The sequence below is a fragment of the Sminthopsis crassicaudata genome, chromosome 3 (genome assembly GCF_048593235.1).
Source record: "Sminthopsis crassicaudata isolate SCR6 chromosome 3, ASM4859323v1, whole genome shotgun sequence".
In the NCBI taxonomy this organism is placed as follows: Eukaryota; Metazoa; Chordata; class Mammalia; order Dasyuromorphia; family Dasyuridae; genus Sminthopsis; species Sminthopsis crassicaudata.
In genome coordinates, this window is record NC_133619.1 from 472,915,407 (window position 1) to 472,937,015 (window position 21,609).

The 21,609-nt window shown below is 36.6% G+C and overlaps 1 protein-coding gene across 1 annotated transcript in view; it reads right to left on the minus strand.

The window, feature by feature from the left end:
* Positions 1–21,609, minus strand: part of KL (klotho) — a 65,518-nt gene that overhangs the window by 16,652 nt on the left and 27,257 nt on the right. The window contains exon 4 of the mRNA XM_074303506.1: positions 21,321–21,589. Coding sequence (XP_074159607.1) covers positions 21,321–21,589 — 269 coding nt within the window. The remainder of the gene's footprint in view (positions 1–21,320; positions 21,590–21,609) is intronic.

A 21,609-nucleotide genomic window follows, 5' to 3' on the forward strand; every position in this document is an offset into this window, starting at 1 on the left:
TCATTTTAGCCAGTCTGATAGGTGTGAGATAATATTGCAAAGTTCTTTTATTCCTTAAGTTTCAAAGTAAACATATAAACTCACTTTGACTTCAATTTCACCTGTCTTCAAGCAGAAAAACTAGCAAAAAAATTAGTGATAATTATCAAGATGTTTAAAGTAAATATTGACCTTTCTGACTATTGATGAAAGGACATAGGCAGTATGAGAACAAAACTGACAATCTCCTCAAATTTAGGTTAAAATATACATATATATTTCAGTATATTAGAAAACCTGGATTTTTCACTCAAGTGAGTCTTTCCACTGCCAATGACTATAACCCTTTACCATTTTAGTAGTCTGGCTTCATATGTTGCTATGGTCAAAAACATTCATAGGCTGGTGGCCAAACAACTGGTGATGAGCTTCTGCAATCTTAGCTTGAATGACTGACACAGTTAAGCAGCTGCTTAGCCTGTGGAAGGCACCTCTCCAGCTTTCTGGGCCATGCAAGAGATTGTTCTCCCTGGCTTAGTCTTCAGGGTCACCTCCATATCACAATGAATTATCAGAGGCAGGTAAAGAGAGACTGGTTTCTATCACAGTACAGGCTCTTTACCTTTTTGGTGTCATGGACTGGCAATCTGAAGAAGCCATTCTCGGAATTCTGGGTAACCTCTTCTCAGAAAGATGTTTTTAAATGCATAAAACAGAATACATAGAAATAAAACTGAATGTAGTTATCAAAAAAAAAAAAATCCAACTTTACAAAACTAAAGGCCTAGTATGTTAAAGTATATATATATATATATATATATATATATATATATATATATATATATATATATATATATATATATATATATATATATATATATATATATGACCATTCATATCAATTTGCGTTTTAGAGTCAAAACAGCAAAGGAACTGATGTTAGAAATGCCAAGGAAATTGGAACAGTTTGGGATAATAAACAGAAATAAGCGAAGTGGTAGGTAGCTATGGCACTAATTGATAACAAAGTTATATTTTTTAAAATCCTAAAATTTATAAGAGAAACCATTGTTTTGTTCCCCAACACAAAAAGATTTAAACAAAAAAAAAAAATTTATAAAGAAATATTCAATTTTCTTTGTAACTATCTTTTTTTAGATTAGAAAAGAAGTTTTTCTACATAGCTTATAAAATTTTAAATAATTTCTCATGTTTCATAAAGCTCTTTAAGAATTATTCTCTCCAGTTTCCAAATATAGGAAATTATTTTTGACATTCTCTACTACATAATAGTATGGAATTGGAAAGTCCCTTGAAGATTATTTAGTTTAACTTCCACACTAATGTAATTTTTAAGATAGCATTCATTATGACTTTTCATAATAAATTATAACAACTAATGTGCAGTTACGGATATTTTAGGTTTCTTTTGAAAATGCCACTTTTGAGGCTCTGAAGTTGGCTAAAGGTACCTGGATCTATTTTCCAAGTCATTCATTTTTCCAACGATATATTTCACATTGTCTTCTTTTTATTCTTTTGGTTTCGCTTTATTGTTTCTTGATTTCTTATGAAATTCTTATGCTTCCATTTTCTCAATTCTGATTTTTTTTTCTTTTTTTTTTTTATTATATATATATATATATATTTTATAATATTATCCCTTGCATTCATTTTTCCCAATTACCCCCCCTCCCTCTATTCCCTCCCCCCGACGACAGGCAATACCATACATTTTACATGTGTTACAATACAGTCTAAGTACAATACATGTGTGTGAATATCATTTTCTTGTTGCACAATAAACATTAGAATCCGAAGGTACATGCAACCTGGGCAGACAGATATTAGTGCTAACAATTTACATTCCCCTCCCAGTGTTTCTTCTCTGGGTGTATCTACCTCTGTCCATCATTGATCAACTGGAAGTGAGTTGGATCTTCTTTATGTTGAAGATTTCCACTTCCATCAGAATACATCCTCATACAGTATTGTTGTTGAAGTATACAGTGATCTTCTGGTTCTGCTCATTTCACTCAGCATCAGTTGATTTAAGTCTCTCCAACCCTCTCTGTATTCCTCCTGCTGGTCATTTCCCACCGAGCAATAATATTCCATAACCTTCATATACCACAATTTACCCAACCATTCTCCAACTGATGGACATCCATTCATCTTCCAGTTTCTAGCTACAACAAAAAGAGCTGCCACAAACATTTTGGCACATACAGGTCCCTTTCCACTCTTTAGTATTTCTTTGGGATATAATCCCAGTAGTAGCACTGCTGGGTCAAAGGGTATGCACAGTTTGATAACTTTTTGGGCATAATTCCAGATTGCTCTCCAGAATGGCTGGATTCTTTCACAACTCCACCAACAATGCATCAGTGTCCCAATTTCCCCACATCCCCTCCAACATTTGTCATTATTTGTTCCTGTCATCTTAGCCAATCTGACAGGTGTGTAGTGGTATCTCAGAGTGGTCTTAATTTGCATTTCTCTGATCAGTAGTGATTTGGAACACTCTTTCATGTGAGTGGATATAGTTTCAATTTCTTCCTCTGAGAATTGTCTGTTCATATCCTTTGACCATTTATCAATTGGAGAATGGTTCGGTTTCTTATAAATTATGGTCAGTTCTCTATATATTTTGGAAATGAGACCTTTGTCAGAACCTTTGTTTTTAAAAATATTTTCCCAATTTGTTACTTCCCTTCTAATCTTGTTTGCATTAGTATTATTTGTACAGAAACTTTTTAGTTTGATGTAATCAAAATCTTCTATTTTGTGATCAATAATGATCTCTAGTTCTCCTCTGGTCATAAATTCCTTCCTCCTCCACAAGTCTGAGAGGTAGATTATCCTCTGTTCCTCTAATCTATTTATTATCTCCCTCTTTATGCCTAAATCATGGACCCATTTTGATCTTATCTTGGTATATGGTGTTAAGTGTGGATCCATATCTAATTTCTGCCATACTAATTTCCAGTTTTCCCAACAGTTTTTTTCCGAATAATGAATTTTTATCCCTAATGTTGGAATCTTTGGGTTTGTCAAAGATTAGATTGCTATAGATGTACCCTTTTTTGTCCTTTGTATCTAATCTGTTCCACTGATCTACCGGTCTATTTCTTAGCCAATACCAAATGGTTTTGGTGACTGCTGCTATATAATATAGCTTTAGATCAGGTACACTTAGACCACCTTCCTCTGAGTTTTTTTTCATTAGTTCCCTTGCAATTCTTGACCTTTTATTCTTCCATATGAATTTTGTTGTTATTTTTTCTAGGTCATTAAAATAGTTTCTTGGGAGTCTGATTGGTATAGCACTAAATAAATAGATTAGTTTGGGGAGTATTGTCATCTTTATTATATTCGCTCGGCCTATCCAAGAGCACTGAATGTCTTTCCAATTATTTAAATCTGATTTTATTTTTGTGGCAAGTGTTTTGTAATTTTTCTCATATAATTCCTGACTTTTCTTTGGTAGATGGATTCCCAAATATTTTATACTCTCAACATTTGTTTGGAATGGAATTTCTCTTTGTATCTCTTGCTGTTGCATTTTGTTAGTGATATATAAAAATGCTGAGGATTTATGTGGATTTATTTTGTATCCTGCAACTTTGCTGAAATTTTGAATTATTTCTAGTAGCTTTTTAGCAGAGTCTTTGGGGTTCTCTAAGTATACCATCATGTCATCTGCAAAAAGTGATAGTTTAATTTCCTCATTTCCTACTCTAATTCCTTGAATCTCTTTCTCGGCTCTTATTGCCGAGGCTAGCGTTTCTAGTACTATATTGAATAGTAATGGTGATAGTGGGCAACCTTGTTTCACTCCTGATCTTACTGGGAAAGGTTGCAGTTTATTTCTATTGCATATTATGCTTACTGACGGTCTTAAATATATACTCCTGATTATTCTAAGGAATAATCCATTTATTCCTATACTCTCAAGAGTTTTTAGTAGGAATGGATGTTGGATTTTGTCAAATGCTTTTTCTGCATCTATTGAGATGATCATATGGTTCTTATTAATTTGATTATTAATATGGTCAATTATATTAATAGTTTTCCTAATATTAAACCAGCCCTGCATTCCTGGAACAAATCCTACTTGATCATAGTGTATTATCTTGGAGATGATTTTCTGAAGTCTTTTTGCTAATATCTTATTTAAGATTTTAGCATCAATATTCATTAAGGAGATTGGTCTATAATTTTCTTTCTCAGTTTTCGGTCTACCAGGTTTAGGTATCAGTACCATGTCTGTGTCATAAAAGGAATTTGGTAGGACTCCTTCATCCCCTATTTTTTCAAATAATTTATATAACATTGGGGCTAATTGTTCTTTAAATGTTTGGTAGAATTCACATGTGAATCCATCTGGCCCTGGGGATTTTTTCCTGGGGAGTTGATTAATAGCTTGTTCTATTTCTTTTTCTGAAATGGGACTATTTAAGCAATTTATCTCCTCCTCTGTTAATCTAGGGAGCCTATATTTTTGGAGGAAGTCATCCATTTCACTTAAGTTATCAAATTTATTGGCATAAAGTTGGGCGAAGTAACTCCTTATTATTTCTCTAATTTCCTCTTCATTGGTGGAAAGATCCCCCTTTTCATTTGTAAGACTATCAATTTGATTTTCCTCTTTCTTTTTTTTGATCAAATTTACCAAAGGTTTATCTATTTTATTGGCTTTTTCATAAAACCAACTCTTGGTTTTATTTATTAATTCAATAGTTTTTTTACTTTCAATTTTATTGATTTCTCCTTTTAATTTTTGTATTTCGAGTTTAATTTTTGGTTGGGGGTTTATAATTTGGTCTTTTTCTAGCCTTTTAAGTTGTAAGCCCAATTCGTTAATCTTCTCTTTCTCAATTTTCTTCAAATAAGCCTCTAAAGATATAAAATTTCCCCTTATTACCGCTTTAGCTGCATCCCAAAGATTTTGATATGATGTCTCATCATTATCATTATCTTGGGTGAAATTGTTAATTGTTTCTATAATTTGCTCTTTCACCCAGTCATTCTTTAAGATGAGATTATTCAGTTTCCAATTACTTTTTGGTCTATTTACCCCTAACTTTTTACTGAATGTAGCTTTTATTGCATTGTGATCTGAGAAGAAGGCATTTATTATTTCTGCCTTCCTACATTTAATTTTGAGATCTTTATGTCCTAGTATATGGTCAATTTTTGTATAGGATCCATGAACTGCTGAGAAGAAAGTATATTCCTTCCTATTGCCATTCAGTTTTCTCCAAAGGTCTATCATACCTAGTTTTTCTAATGTTCTATTTACTTTTTTAATTTCTTTCTTGTTTGTTTTGTGGTTTAATTTGTCTAAATCTGAGAGTGCAAGGTTGAGATCTCCCACTATTATAGTTTTACTGTCTATTTCTTCTTGCAGTTCTCTTAACTTTTCCTTTAGAAAGTTAGATGCTATACCACTTGGTGCATATATGTTTAGTATTGATATGGCTTCATTATTTATGCTACCTTTCAGCAGGATATAGTTTCCTTCCTTATCTTTTTTAACGAGATCTACTTCTGCTTTTGCTTGATCTGAGATAAGGATAGCTACCCCTGCTTTTTTGGCTTTACCTGAAGCATAATAGGCTCTGTTCCAACCTTTTACCTTTACTCTGTATGTATCTCCCTGCTTTAAGTGTGTTTCCTGTAGGCAACATATTGTAGGGTTCTGCTTTTTGATCCAATCTACTATCCGTCTCCGTTTGATGGGATCGTTCATCCCATTTACATTTACAGTTAAAATTACTAATTCTGTATTTCCTGCCATCGTATTATCCCCAGATTATGCTTTTTTCCCTTGACCCCCCTGATCCCCCTCCCCGATATTTAATTTACAGACCCCCCTTGTGACGCGCAACCCTCCCTCTTTTTTTTTTTTTTTTTTTAGGATCCCTCCCCCCTCCCTCCAAGTCCCTTCACTTATTCTCCTTTTCCTTTTCCCTTTTCCTCTCCCCCCTTTTAATGAGGTGAGAGAAAATTCTCTGAAAAACAAATATGTTAATTATTTACTCTTTGAGCCTCTTCTGATGAGAGTAAGATTCACACAATGATTCTCCCCCTCACTAAGTTCCCTCAGATATGGTGTATTTTCTATGTCTCTTCCTGGGATGTAGTTTCCCTCTTTTTATCACTCCTTCCCCTTTTTCTGAACCGACCTCCTTCCCTTTACTACACCCCCCTTTTTTTCTTTTATATCAGTAAAATCAAATTATCCTTGAGTATTTTTTATATACCCACAACAGAGTTACAGTTCTCAAGGGTTCTGTGTACCTTTTTCTGTTTCTCTTCAGTCTTGTGGATGTAGATCAAATTTTTTGTTTAAGTCTGGTTTTTTTCTTAGAAACATATAGAATTCCTCTGTTTCATTGAATGACCATCTTCTTCCATGGAAAAAGATGCTAAACTTAGCTGGGTAGTTCATTCTTGGTTGCAGTCCTTGATCTTTTGCCTTACGGAATATCAGGTTCCAGGCCCTTCTATCTTTTAATGTGGAGGCAGCCAGATCTTGGGTGACCCTTATTGTGGCACCTTGGTATTTAAATTGTTTTTTTCTAGCTGCTTGCAGGATTTTCTCCTTTGTGTGGTAATTCTGCAGCTTAGCCACAATATTCCGTGGTGTTCTTTTTTTAGGGTCTATTTCAGAAGGAGTTCGATGAATTCTTTCCACATCTACTTTCCCTTCTGTTTCTATTATCTCTGGACAGTTCTCTTTGATAATTTCCTGTAAAATAGAATCTAGGCTCTTTTTTTGGTCATAGTTTTCTGGGAGTCCAATAATCCGCAGATTATCTCTCCTAGATCTATTTTCCAGGTCTATAGATTTTCCCAGTAAGTATTTGACGTTGTTCTCCAGCTTCTCATTTTTTTTGTTTTGTTTGACTGATTCTTGGGTTCTCTGTGAATCATTCATTTCTATTTGTTCCATCCTGACTTTTAAGGAGTTATTTTCTTCTTTCACAGTTTTTAGTTCTTTTTGTAAATGCCCAATTTCGTTTTTAAATGAATTATTTTGCTCTATTGAATTTTTTTCCATTTCCCTAATTTTTTTTTTTTTGAGAATTATTTTCTTTTTCCAATTCAGAAATTCTATTTTCTTGGGACTTTTTTATCTTTTCCAATTCAGAAATCCTACTTTCCTGTGTTTTTTTAACCTTTTCTAATTCACTAATTTTGTTTCCCTGCATCTCCTGTGAATTCTTTATTTTTTCCAACTCCAATTTCATAGCTTCCCTTTCCCTTTCCCCCCATTTTTCTTCGATCTCCCTCAATTTTTTAAGAGCTTCTTCTAGGAGAGAGTTATGTGATGGGGGGCAGGAATCGTTCCCCTTTAGGTTGTTATCTTCTGAATCTTTGCTGTTAACTTCCTCGGGGTTGGATACCCGCTCTTTCTCTGTATAGAAGGAATCTATAGTTTTTCTAGCTTTTTTGCTCATACTTAAAAAATGTTTTGGGGTCTGTCTCTGGGGTAGGAAATTATTTACTTCTTTACCAGCTTCCTCCCAGACCGGATGGATGCAGCGGCCCCTGCGCCGGAGCTAAGATAGAGCTCTGGGAGAGAGTTCCCCACCCCCTCCCTGGAAGTGCCTCAGAGGTGATTAGCACTACTGTGCTTCGAGGGCGTAGAATAGTGAAGACTGCAGGAAGCCCAGCCTATGTGTCTGGGTGGGGCGTGGATGTCTACAGCAGGTGACGTGAGAAGCCCCTGCGCTCAAACTGGAAGTGTCTGCCAGAAACCGCGGTCCCTAGTTCAAAGGTTCCGCTTCTCTGGGACTTCCTGGAGCTGAGTTCCACTCCCTCCAGCTAAGCTAGGCAGTGTGTGTTGCCTTGGGCCGTATCCACCCACTTGTCAGTCTCTTAACTATTCTCAGGAGGTAGCTGAGGCCACACCCCCTGGTGCCGATTCTTTGCTGAGTCACCCCCCCCCCCCCCTGGTCGGGGAAAATCTAATTTGAGTTTTAAAATATTTTGGCTTTCTCTTCTGAACTGCTAAATAATTAGCAGAGAAGAGCTAACAGCCTGTGCCAGATTCCTTTACCTCAGTGGCTTCTCTGATCCCAGAGCCCTTCCCAGCGCAATGGGCGCAGTGTGCCCCTACCCCACCGTCTGTGCTGGTCTTTCTCATTCCTCCCCTGAGAACTGACCCTTCCTGTTGAAACTCCAGATTCTCTTCAGCTGGTAAGTCGTGCTTCCAGTCCTTGTGGTATCTATCAGTCCTGAGCTAATTTTGAGACTTAATTTATCTAATTGGTTGTGAGGGAGTGAGGACGTTCACTGAGTCGTGTGTTTCTTCTCCGCCATCTTGGCTCCGCCCCCCAATTCTGATTTTTAAGGAATTATTTTTTTCAGTGAATTTTTGTTCCTCTTTTACTATATGATCTAGTCTGCTTTTTAAGATGTCATTTTCTTCAGTATTTTTTGTGTCTCCTTTACCAAGCTGTTGACTCATCAGTCTCATCTCTCTTCACAATTTTTCTTCTACTTCTCTTCATTTTCAAAATCCTTTTTGTGCTCTTCCATGACCTGTGACCAATTCATGTTTTTCTTGGAGGCTTTGGATACTGAAACATTGACTGTTATCTTCTTTGAAGGTGTGTTTTAATCTTCTTTGTCACCAGAGTAACTTTCTTTTTTCTGTTTTATTCTGTTGTTTGGACATTTTCCCAATCTATTTCTCAACTTTTCATTCTTTAGCAAAGTAGGGCTCTGCTTCCAGGGTAGAAGGCACACTGCCCCACGTTGTACAGCTGTTTTCAGAGATATTTCTAAAGACCTGTAAGTTTTCAATTCTTCCAAGGTGGTATGATTTAAGGAGAGGTATCTTTACTATTCTCTTGGCCTATTCTCTGATCTATGATTGATCAAGAGCACTCTTTTCTTCCATGGAACTGTGATGAGGATCCATGCTCTGGTTCTACTACAAGCTCTGCCATGCTAGTGGTCCTCCTCACTCTGAGATTGCCACAGACCCAGATCCAAGTATGGACAAAGCAACAGAATCCCATCCCCCATGCCAGCAAAGAGACCCCTGTAATGTTCTGATCAGCTGTTCATCCTCCTCCATCTGTGGGCTGCAGCTGTTGCTGATTCAGTGGTTTCCAAAGCTGCTCCGGGTTTGCTGGGACCTGGTCTGTGCTGGCAAGACCTGTGCTGGACTATGCTCCACTCTCACCCAGGTGCACCAAACATTTCCTGTTGACTTTCTAAGTTGTCTTTGGCTGGAAAATTATTTTGTCCCATCCTTTTGTGGGGTTTGCCACTCCTGAAGTTGTTTTATGGGATAATTTAAAGGTGTTCAGAGGGAGTTAGGGGAGAGCTCAGGCAAGTTGCTGCCTTTTCTCCATGCTCTTGGCTCCACTTCCCTATCTACCCCTAATGTCATAAAGAAACCAAACAAATTTCATTGTGACATTAAGTCCATCCCAAAACTCTTTCTCCAAATCACATCAGTTGAACTGATTCCTAAAGGTAAGTTTTCTGAGTAAGGATGTCACTGCCTGGGCCACTCAGTAATGGTACCTCCAGGCAGTTTCTTCTTTCCTTGTCAGTGAATGGTAGGAAATTAATAACATCTGGAAGAGAAGATACAGGCATTCACTCCAAAAACTATGACCTTTAGCATGGCAAGTGAGTTCAGTGAAAGTGAGATGAAAGCACTTCTTTCCCCCCCTTCCAATACTGATGACTTCTCAGGATCCTCAATTATTCTCCAATGACAGTGAGTAGAAACTTAGAATCTTTGGGGGACAATATCACCTCATCTTTCAGACACAGTTCCATACATTTCAAATAATGAGTAGCAAATCTGGTGAATAGGAAGATCATAAAATCGTGGACATATGGGGACATTATAATATGAGGAACATTAGAAACCATCAGGTATAACCATCTCATTTTATGGATGAGAAGGCTGAGACCCAGTGAGGTTACATTATTTGCCTGTACTCAAATGGCAACTAACTGGAAGAGCCAGGACTTCAGGTCCTGTGCTCTGCTTTCAAATTCAGAGCCCATTCCATTGCACCATGCAGTCTTAAAAGGGCTGACTCTGACGGAACAGTACTCTGGATGGAAGAAAAGAGCCCACAGTCATGAGACTATCAGGACAACAAAGGAGAGTTCTAGGAGATAACTGGTTGCCTGAGGGAAAGATGGGCTCCTCATTTCCATTTAAGGGGAATGCATGCAGCAACTGAAAAAATACTGGGGAAGAAAAGAGATATTTACTTCAATTCATGAAAGAGTTTTGTCTCTAAGAATGATTTAGGTCTGGAAAAAGTATGCTCCTGGTATAGATTTTGAAAAATAACTTGATTGAAGAGCACTCACATCAAAACTGATGTACAAACTTGTCCAGCGTAATAATGGACTGGAGTAACAAAAGAGAGATCAAATACTGGACCAGGAGAGATAAGGGTGTTGTTAACAGATAACAGAGCCAGAGCATTTGGGAACTAGCTGGTAAGAGAGATCTCCTCTGGACTGTCACTACAGAGTTCATCATAACCTGTGCTTTAGGATTCTTGAACCACCTTATTCTTAGTACTCAAAGTTAAAAATCACAGAATGATCCTTTACTCTTTCCTTTTCCGGCCCCTACCAAATTCAGTCCCAGAGTCTATTATTTCTGTCTTTGTAATATTTCTCACATTCATCCCCTTCACTTCAATCCCACTGTCACCAAATCTGACTCTCACATTTTATTCCTAATTAATTCTTTGTTCTGATCTCTGTCTAATTCAGCCCACCACAATGCCTATTTTCCCCAGATAAATCTTCCTAAAGCTCAATTCTGTTTTTATTACTCCCAAATCAAAAACCTCCTGTAGCTCCTTATAATTTATTGAATAAAGTCTATTTCCTTTACAATGTCATTCATTCATTCAGTTGTGTTGAATTTTTACAGCTAATCCATGGACTCTCACATATCAGGTCTTTATATTCTCCACCAGCTCTCAAAGTCTATCCAGATTCATATTCATAGTTACCTATTCATCTGATCCTCTGCTGTCCATTTTTCCTTTTGCTGTCTGTCATTCCCAATATCAGGGCTTTTTCCAATGATTTCCATCTTCTTCTTATGTGACCAAAATATTTAGGCTTCAGCTTCAGAATTTGACCTTCGAGTGAATAGTCTGAATTGTTTTCTTCAAGTATTGATTGATTTGCTCTCCTTGCTATCCATGAGACTCTCAAAAGTCTAAGAAACTTTTCCAGCACCACAATTCAAAAAAGCAGAATTTCTGTGGCACTTAGCTTTCCTTATGTCCAACTCTCACAACCATCTATTACTTCTGAAAAAAGCATAGCTTTCACTAGCTTTGTGAGCGAGGTGATGTCTCTGCTTTTTAGCATGCTGTTCAGATTTGCCATAGCTTTCCTTCCAAAGAGCTAGCATCTTTTAATTTCACAGCTGCAGTAGCCAGCTGTGGTGATCTTTGAGGGAAAAGGTATAAAATCTTACACTTTTTCCATTTCTTCTTCCGCTATGTGCCAGGAAGTGATGGGACCAGTTGCCAAGATCTTTATTTTTTTTTATGTTAAGCTTCAAACCTGCTTTTACACACTCCTCTTTCACCCTCATAAAGAGGCTTCTAAATTCCTCTTCACTTTTTCCCCTCAGAATGATATCATCTGCATATCTGAGATTTTTTTCTATTTCTCTCTGCAATCTTAATTCCAGCTTTTGATTGATCCAGCCTGACATTTTACATGATGTACTCTGTATATAAATTAAGTAAATAAGGTGACAATATTATTCTCCTTTTGTACTCCTTTTCAAATACTCACTTCTAACTGTGGCTTTTTGGCCCACATACAAGTTCTTTAGGAGACAAGTGAGATCATCTCCCATCTCTTGAAGGACTTGCCACATTTTTTTGTGAACCACACAAAGACTTTAGTGTAGTCAACAAAGCTAACATAGATGTTTTTCTAGAACTCCCTAGTTCTCTCCTTAACCCAGTGAATGTTGGCAATTTGGTCTCTACTTTCTTTGTCTCTTCAAAAACCAACCTGTTTTTTGGGTAGTTCTCAGTTCACATACCGCAGAAGTCTAGCTTGCGGAATCTTAGGAAGAATCTTGCTAGTGTGAAATGAGTATAATTTTTCAGTAATTGGAACATTCCTTGGCATTGCCCTTCTGTAGGACTGAGATATAAACTGATCTTTTACAAACCAGTGGCCACCAAATTTGCTGACATATTGAGTGCAGCACTTTAATAGAATTGTAAATAGTTCAGCTGGAAGTCCATCAGCCTTGCTAGCAATGTTTTCTAAGGCCCATTTGACTTCACTAACTATAAGATCTGCCTCTAGATTTGTAACCACACTATGTAGTTTTTGGTAATGTTAAAATCTTTCTTATATAGTTCTGTGTATTCTTGTCACCTCTTCTTAATATCTTCTACTTCTGTTAAATCCCTACCATTTTGTTTTTTAAGATGCCTATTTTTGCATAAAACTTTCCCTTGATATCTCTAATTTCTCAAAGTATCTCTGGTCTTTCCCATTCTATTGTTATCTTTAACTTATTTGCATTGCTTATTTAAGAAAATCTTATTTCTCCTTACTATCCTCTAGAATTCTGCATTCAGTTGGATATATCTTTCCTTTTCTCCTTTCCTTTTTTCCTCAATTATTTGTAAAGTTTCATCAGACAACCATTTTGCTTTGGGTTTTTTTTTTTTAATGTTTTTTGTTGCTGCCTTCTATACAACACTGTGAACTTCTAACTATTCTTCAGATACTCTACCAGATCTAATCTCTTAAATCTATTTATCACCTCCACTTTATATTCATAAGAGATGTCATTTAGGTCATACCTGTATGGTACTTTCTTCAATTTAAGCTTGAATTTTACAATAAAAAGCTTGTCAACTGATCTACAGTCAGCTCCATGTTTTTTTAACCGATTACATAAAGCTTCTCCACTTTTAGTTGCAAACTATAAAATCAGTCTGATTTCTAAACTGACCATCTGATGATGTCCATGTATAGAGTCACCTTTTAAGCTGTTCAAAAAGAGTATTTGTTATGACTAGCAAGTTATTTTGACAAAACTCTATTAGTCTTTACTCTGATTCATTTTGTATTCCAGGGCTAAACTTGCCTGTTTCCCAATTATCTTTTGATTCCCTACTTCAGTATTCTAATCACCTATGATAAATACAACATCTTTTTTCCCCTTTTGGTGCTATTTTTAGAAGATGTTATAGGTACTCATAGAACTGATTAACTTGGCTTCTTTGCATCATTGGTTGGAGCATAGATTGGTACTATTGTGATGTTGAATGGTTCAAACAGATATCATTCAGTCATTTTTGAGATTATATCCCAGTACTGCTTTTCTCATCCTTTTATTAACTTTAAGGACTATACTTTTTCTTCCAAGAGAGTCTTGTTCATAGTAGTATATATAATAGTCATCTGAATTAAAATCATCCATTCCCATCCATTTAAGTTTCCTGACACTCACGAGATTTTAATGTTTAATTTTTCCATCTCCTGCTTGACTTCATCTAATTTCTCTTGGTTCATAGATCTTACATTCTTACATATACAACTGAACACATGGACAGAAAGAAGAAAAAAATCCAGTAGTTTAGGAATTAAATCACAAATCTGATATAAAAGGATAACAGTGATAGGAAAAGGAGTGGCTTCAATTATCCTTTCTCTTCTAAAATTAGAACTAATAACTTCTAAGTTTACCTTAATAATAATTTCACCCTTTAAAAGTTACAGGAATCAGTGAGAGAAAATTATATTCTGAAAATTACCAAGAGGTAAATTTATTCTTGATGTGAAGAAAAATCTTTTAACAATTAGAGTAATCCCAATGTAGAAAAGGTTGCCCTGGGAGATAGCAGGTTCTACTTTATTGGAGATCTTCAGGCAGAAACTAGATAACAATGTGTGCAGTAAGAAGTACTGCGGATTCTTTTTCAGATATGGATTGAAATTGATGAGCAGTTATGTCCCTTCCATCTCTCAGTTCAGTATTTCATATCCAATCTGCTTTAAGATGGTGACATATATTCTTTTTTAGAAGACATTAACCTTCTTGTGATTTATTGTTTTTCCTTTTATGTTTTATACATAGTGACTTATTTTTTTGTTTGTTTTTTTTTTTTTTTTTGCTGAAGCAATAATTGGGTTTAAGTGACTTGTCCAAAATCACTCAGCCAGGAAGTCTGAGACCAGATTTGAACTCAGGTCCTCCTGACTTCAAGGCTCGTGCTCTATCCACTATACCAACTAGCTGCCACAATAGTGACTTATACATATTTAATTACCAAAATTAGCATGAAGCTAGAAGTAAGAATAAAATAGAAAAAGGTAGGGCATCAAATTAAAACTAATGCAATCCAATCTATCATACAAGTTTTTGATAACAAAAAAGATATTGATGGAAAAAAGTTTCTAAACATTGATTATAATAATTTCATGTAAAGATTTAACTGATTTAATTAATTTATTTTACTATAATAAGGAACCCCAAAGTGACTTAAATGCCTGTATGCAAATACTTGATATGGTTGTCATTCAGAGAAATAAAGCAGCCAAGGGCAACATAAGCTTAAAAAATATAGAGCATCATAAAATATAGAAAAGCTATGAAGGGTAAAGCAAGTTTAAAAGAAACTTGGCAAGAGACCTCAATTAAGCAAAGTCAATCTAAGAACATTTGAGCATGAAACTGAAAGAAAGAAGCTAAACAGAAGAAAGATAGAAAGGATTTACAAAGTTAAAAGAAAAACCTGTAAAGTTTCTTAGAAATTAACTGAACTATATTTTTAAAATTTTTCTGATTATACTCAATACCCCACAATTCCTTTTTGCCTTGGGCCATAAAGCCTACTCCGGTCCTTTGAAATGAAGACACAGGAGTTTTGAATGGATTAATGGGCAGTGTTGATGATATTATTGCCCTTCCTTTTCCTCCTCCCCCTTCTCCCTTGGCTCAAGAAGGTGAGGCTGAGGGAAGAGGAATTGGAAAATTCCCCAAAGGCTGATTTAAAATCCAACCTGAGCTTTGCACATAAAAAGAACTAAACTTCTCAATGGGAGAGTAATCAATAAATTCCTTAAAACAACAATGCACGAGGTAAACCTACAAAACGCTAAGAAGAATTTCTACAACTGAAGTCCATGTGGTTCGTTTATTTCCTTCCTTTGCTTCAGCCACTGGTTTGAACTCTTCCTGTTCTATCTGTAGTAACCTAGCTTTTTCTTCTTTCTCTATCTCCATCTGTAGTTTAACCTGCAATTCCAGCAACTCTTGCTGTGGCATTTTGTACTCTCTACTGTCATACATACGCATTAGCTCTAGGTTGCTCCCTCTCGGAGCTATATTTAATGGGTGTGGGGATAGCCTTCTGGGAGCTTGATTACAAGCTTCCTGCTGTTCTTCAGTGGTGATCTTTGTTAAAAGATCTTCCATCTGGCTCTTTAACCTCTTTATATAAGCATTATGTTCAGCTGTGTCCTTGAGCCTGATCCCAGAGTTACCTGGGTCCATATTGCTTCTCTGTCTTCCCTCCTAAGTGGCGTTTCTACTGGATCTTTCAGAATCTTAATTCTGAATATTAAATATTTTCAAAACCTGATAATTCCTGATGCGTCCACGTTGAGCGCCATTTGTAACGTGCTCTCCTGGCAGTTACAATTACTAGTCTGTCCTAGACCCACCAGAGTACCTTTGACCACTGTCCTCTGCAGTGTGAACTCTACCCAGCTCGCCTCCTCTGAGGCCTTCAAAGGTCTCTGGCCACAATCTCTTGAATCTATAACTTAATAACCGGTAGCGCACTCAAGAACAGCCATGTGTAATCTTAAAAGCCTTTATTATACCTACTCACATAATGCCCTGACTGATGCCCTGACTTGTTGGTTCCCGAGTGAACACCTGGTCTGAAGACTCACGACTCGTGACCTGGCGTTGGAGGCGATGGTAAAGATCTAGAATAAAGACATTTAGTGATCCTGACTTCTGCTGATTTCTGGGAAGATAGAGTTCCAGCATTTGGCCCCCAAGTATTTTGATTTTACATTTTAAAGTTATTTTGGTTTTACATTTTTAATCTATTTCGGTTTTACACTTTTAAATTATTTTGGTTTTACATTTTTAAATTCTTTGCCTTTTACCTTAGCAATGCACTTCGGGCATACACAGAAAGTGCAGCTAAGTGACAGACTGACTTTTGTTCATCTTTTTGACAAGAACTTTCCTTCTACTGTGATGTGGAAAGGCCTGGATGGCATTTGGAAAGGCCCAAGTTGGGCCAGGGTTTGGGGCCCTGGGTACATTCTTTCCTAGGTGCAGATCCAGCAGTAGAGTTCATCCCCACAAGAGACATTTGTAACCTGGGGATCCAAAAGAAGGACCAGACAACCGCTCAGAGGGACCAGCCAGATGTCTACAGCCCTTCAGACGCTGATGACAGCAACGTCCCTCCTGACACCAGAAACACCAGACACAGTTCCAGTGTTGCAGCTGAAATGGACTGTTTTGGGTGATATGCAATATAAAGACAGTAAATGGACAATGGGCCTGCTTGCTTCTCCCATGGCTACTTGCCATATGGTGGCCTGGGGAGAGGCTTTGCCCTATGCTTTCTATTGAAGGACTATGCTTTTAAATTAGTGGGTGAAAAACCAACACACCCACCTGCCGTTGTTATTGAGACAATGTTATTGGACATGACTTTGCTTATGTGCACCTGAAACTAGAATTGCTCTAGGATTGTGAAAAGTGCAATAGAGAATTGTTTTAAGCTAGAATTGCTCTAGGATTGTGAAAAGTTCAATTGACAATTGTGATAAGCTAGAATTGTTCTAGGATTGTGACAAGTGCAACAGAAAATTGTAAGAAACTAGAATTGTTCTAGGATTGTGACAAGTGCAACAGAGAATTGTAAGAAACTAGAATTGGTCTAGAATTGTGATAAATGTAACTAGAATTGTGACAACCTACCTCACTGATATTTAATTGTTAACTAGAATTGTGATGTTTTACCTTGTTGACTTCCCACCTCAGTGTTTACATCCTACCTCATTGGCATCCAACCTCTTTGGCTTATTATCTCGAGTATGACTTTGATGAATGGGTTGAACACTTGGGCCACTGTTGAGCCTAGTTCTCATTGTCATACTTCTGTTTACTGATCTGCTGCTTTGTACCTCCTTGGGCATAACACTCTGTCATCTCATGGATCAAGTGAACTATAGCTGGTGCTAAAAGTTTAGCTTGATGAGATGTGCGGTTCCCACAAAACAAGAGAAAGGGAATTGTAAGGGCCCTTTAAATGGGCTGTACCACAGCGCATCATTGAGGCCCGGAAGTAATTTCTGTGGATATTAGGACTGCCTTGTAGGTGGGATCCTGTCCATTTTGAGATAGCTTCGTAATGGGTGACTCTCTCGCTGATTGGCTGTGTGTGTGACCTCACAGGCCCTATATAAGCCCACTGCAGGCAGCAATCGCTCTCTTTAACCTCGCGCTCTTCACCCTGGCTCCCTAGCCTGGGTGGCCAAGCCAAGATGGGTAACCAAAAGAGGTAAGGATTTTGGTAGTGAACACGTGAGTCTTCTGACCAGGTGTTCACTCGGGAACCAACAAGTCAGGGCATCAGTCAGGGCATTATGTGAGTAGGTATAATAAAGGCTTTTAAGATTACACGTGGCTGTTCTTGAGTGCGCTACCGGTTATTAAGCTATAGATTCAAGAGATTGTGGCCAGAGACCTTTGAAGGCCTCAGAGGAGGCGAACCAGGTAGAGCTCACACTGCAAAGGACAATGGTCAAAGGTACTCTGGTGGGTCTAGGACAGACTAGTAATTGTAACTGCCAGGAGAGCACGTTACAAAAACCTATTTCCTATCTATTTAAATATTTATGAAAATAATATGTATATGCTCCAAGGGAAGAAGCAGATTTTCAAAAGTGATACCCTACAGTAAGCTACATCTTTATCATCACAATTAAATCCAATGAATAAAAGATACAGAGAATACAAGATCTGATCTTACAGTCTGTTTATTACAGCTTGTTGACTATGTGATCCCTTGTCCCACAGTCTATGGCAAAGAAGAGTGTCTGTCTTGTATGAAGGCAGGGCAAAGTTGCTGAGAGATAAAAGAGCTCCAGCCTTCCCTAGTTCCCCTTAGAGGCTTCCCGTTTTGAAAGAGAAGATGTAAGACACCAATCTTACTTCGGGATTCAAAATTCTGAGAAGACATCAGAGGAGAGGTATGTCTCTATCACGTTCCCACTTCCAGCTTGCTATTCTAGAGACTTCAAGGAATTCCCTTTGGGTAAGATCCAGTACACTGCCTCTTGGTTGTGCTGAATCATCTTGCACCCAATAGAAGAGTTCCTTCACATTGTAAGGTCCTATATATTTTCCTATATATAATTCTGATTTCTGTTTTGTGATTTAAGAAAAATAGGTTTCTTTGCTATTCACTATAGGTATTTATTATAGAACTAATACTTGATGGGGAAAGGGACAAGCCTTGGATTTAAAGCTTGGGCTTCCCCTTCTTAAAACAACAAAGTAATCATCAGTAAGAGAGCAACTGATTATATCTCCTAGACAAACAATATAGAAGAGAGATACAGATCTCTTTGTAGTCTGGTACTCTCTCTCCCTAAGGAGAACAGAACAGCCTCTGGCCCTAACCTCCTGCTTCCCTTCTTGGCAGAAATGAATGTCTCCCTTGGAAAAGTAGGAAAAGAGACTAGAGAGGTCTAATCTGCCTCCCTTCAAGTCACACATAACAGCACCTTTGCTATTATATGTGGGGTCTTCTCTATACATGGGGCTCACCACAAAACAGGGAGTTGTTCACCTAAGGTGTTTGACATTATCATACAGGAGATTTAGCATAAAGTCTAAATTTTGGAAAGTTTTCATATACATGATGAGGTGCTCTAATTCTCTTCTTTGAGGATAGTTTGCTGGTTCAATCAAGCCTTGGAATAAGGCAAAGCCTTCTAGATGTGATTCACAGCCACTCAAGAGTTTGGCCTAATAATCTACAAAAGAAAAATCAAGTAGATGAAGAATACCAATTATCCAGATAATGCCATTTAGATAAGTGAATAATCCATAAGGTTTATCTATCAGAAAATTATTTGTGTGTAGATTGAATAGGAACGAGTGCAGACTTAAACAGGGATACTAAGCATTTAATAAATGTTTGCAGAAAGAATAAAAAATTTCTTTTTTTTTGTATTCTCCCAGTGCCTAGAACAATCTAAAGTAGTTCACATTTCTTGTAATCTCTTTATAATGAAAGGAAATTCCATTTCCTGAATTACAAAACTTCTGTTCTATTTTTAAAAGATTTATCAGTATTAGTCATTATTGTACAACTCATAAGGTGTCCCAAAAATTGTATAAAAGTTTAAACCTACAGGAAGACTTTTGGGACACTTTGAATAAACCCAAGTCTACAGAATGGAAACAAAATTGAACAGAATGATCATCATTGATCATTTATAAATCTAGTAGTTTCACAGTATTTAGCACAGAGTAAGCATTTAATCAAAGCTTTTTCATTTCATCAGTCATTATAAGTTACTGTGGCTCCTGAAAGTAGCTCCACAAAAATGGCAGTTCTGGTTTTTTTCTATATTTACATTATATTCCAGATTATGGAGACAAATAAATGATGATGAATTATTTTGAGTCTTTCCAGATCAACCAATTTGAACACAATTATATAAAAATGAGGCAGTGTAATATAAATAGCCAGTCTTGAAACCAAGAAGGCCCATGTTCAGTCCTACCTCTGCCACAATCAGTCAATCAATAAACATTTATTAAGTATCAACTATGTTCCATGTACTGTGCTCTGGGGATACAAAAAGAGGCAAAAGACAATACATGACCTCAAAACATTTGCAATCTAATGAGGGAGACATGCAATAAATATATACAAAACAAGCTATATTGGGTAAATTGGAAATAATTAGCAGCCTGGGCACTGGAATTAAGAGAGGTTAGGGAATTAAGGTAACAGTAAGAGATGGGATTTTAGTTTAAGGAGCCAGGGTAATCAATAAGGGGAGGGGAAGAGCATTCTAGGCATGCAGAGAAAATCCAGAAAATCTAGTCACACTGACTGATTTTATGAATCTGAGCTTCTATGTTCTTGGTTGCGCTCTCACCCTCTAAATTGTAGGAAAGTTATTAAGCTAAGTTGGTAAAGGAAGTTTCCTCATCTTGAATATCCATATACTAGTGATATCATAGATTCTAGCCATATAAATAGAGTCCAATATTCTATAAGAATAAAATGATCTAAAATCTAGGTAAAATTTATGTGACCATGAGAAGTTTTTAAATTTTTTTCTGTTTTGGGTCTTTTTGACACCAAAAGATCCCTTCTCAGAATAATATTTTAACATAAATACATAGAATTACAAAGAAAAACATTCTTTTGAAAAATGATTCTCAAACTATTAATTTTAAGTCAAAGTCCCCCCAACCTAGAACCTACCCATGAATTTCTTGGTAGCCTAATACCTCAGGTTAAGAATCTCAGCACAACATTATACCAGTTGTTATCATGTCAAGATAGGGAATAAGACTGAGCTGACATGACCTGTTTTTGATGGAATCATGCTGATTCTAGATATTTCATAACCACTTCTTTAAGAATCTCTTCTAAAATCTTTCTGGTAATCAAAGTTAAAGCTTATTAACCTAGAATCTGACAAACTCTTATTGTCTTCCCTTAAGAAGACATATGTCCTTCAGTTTTGCTGTGCCTCTTCTTCACTATATAATCCTTCAAATAGCACTCTTTGTGGCAGTTATATCTACCTGCTCTTTCTATTCAAACCAGTTGTTTTTAAAAGTATATAATGCAACTCTAAAAATGATTACTACTTTTAAATGTTGAGAAATAAAAGATAAAATTTCACTGAGTGTGAAAATACCAACAAATACCTCTGGATGGATTGTTTTGTATTAATTACATGCCACAGTGAATGTTAATATAAGAAATAATATTGTCAATAAAGATTAGTGAATGATTGAGGAATAACGTATTTCATACTGTTTGTCATTAAACCTTGATATATTTAATTTTTTCTTTTTCTAACTACTTTAAGTTTATTGGGAAAGTAGGAATATTTTCTGTTGAAGGTGTAATTTATCATTTTTTATCTTTGCCATGCATCATTGTGAAACTGTAAAGAATTGAAAACATATGGCTATTTTCAACCTAAAAAGGAAGCACTACTTACTAGAAACAAGACTTGATGGGACTGTTGATTTGTGACAGCTGACTTACTTGAATGTAGTTGTCAACAACTCCCCAAGCAAAGCCACAAGGAAATGTCCCTTCTATTGGTAGATTTTCTGGTAAAGAAGGAAAGCCATTTCTTTCTATCAGCTTTTGGTAAAACAAGGCTGAAGACTTTGGTAGCAGCTTCTTATCATGACTTAGAAAATCTATGTAAAATAATCCACGTCTAATGCTGTATCCTCTATGCCATTCAAAGCCATCCATGAGGGACCAAACAGTATAACCAATGACTTCGACTCCATCATATCTGATGGCTAGTAGAAAAAAAGGAAAG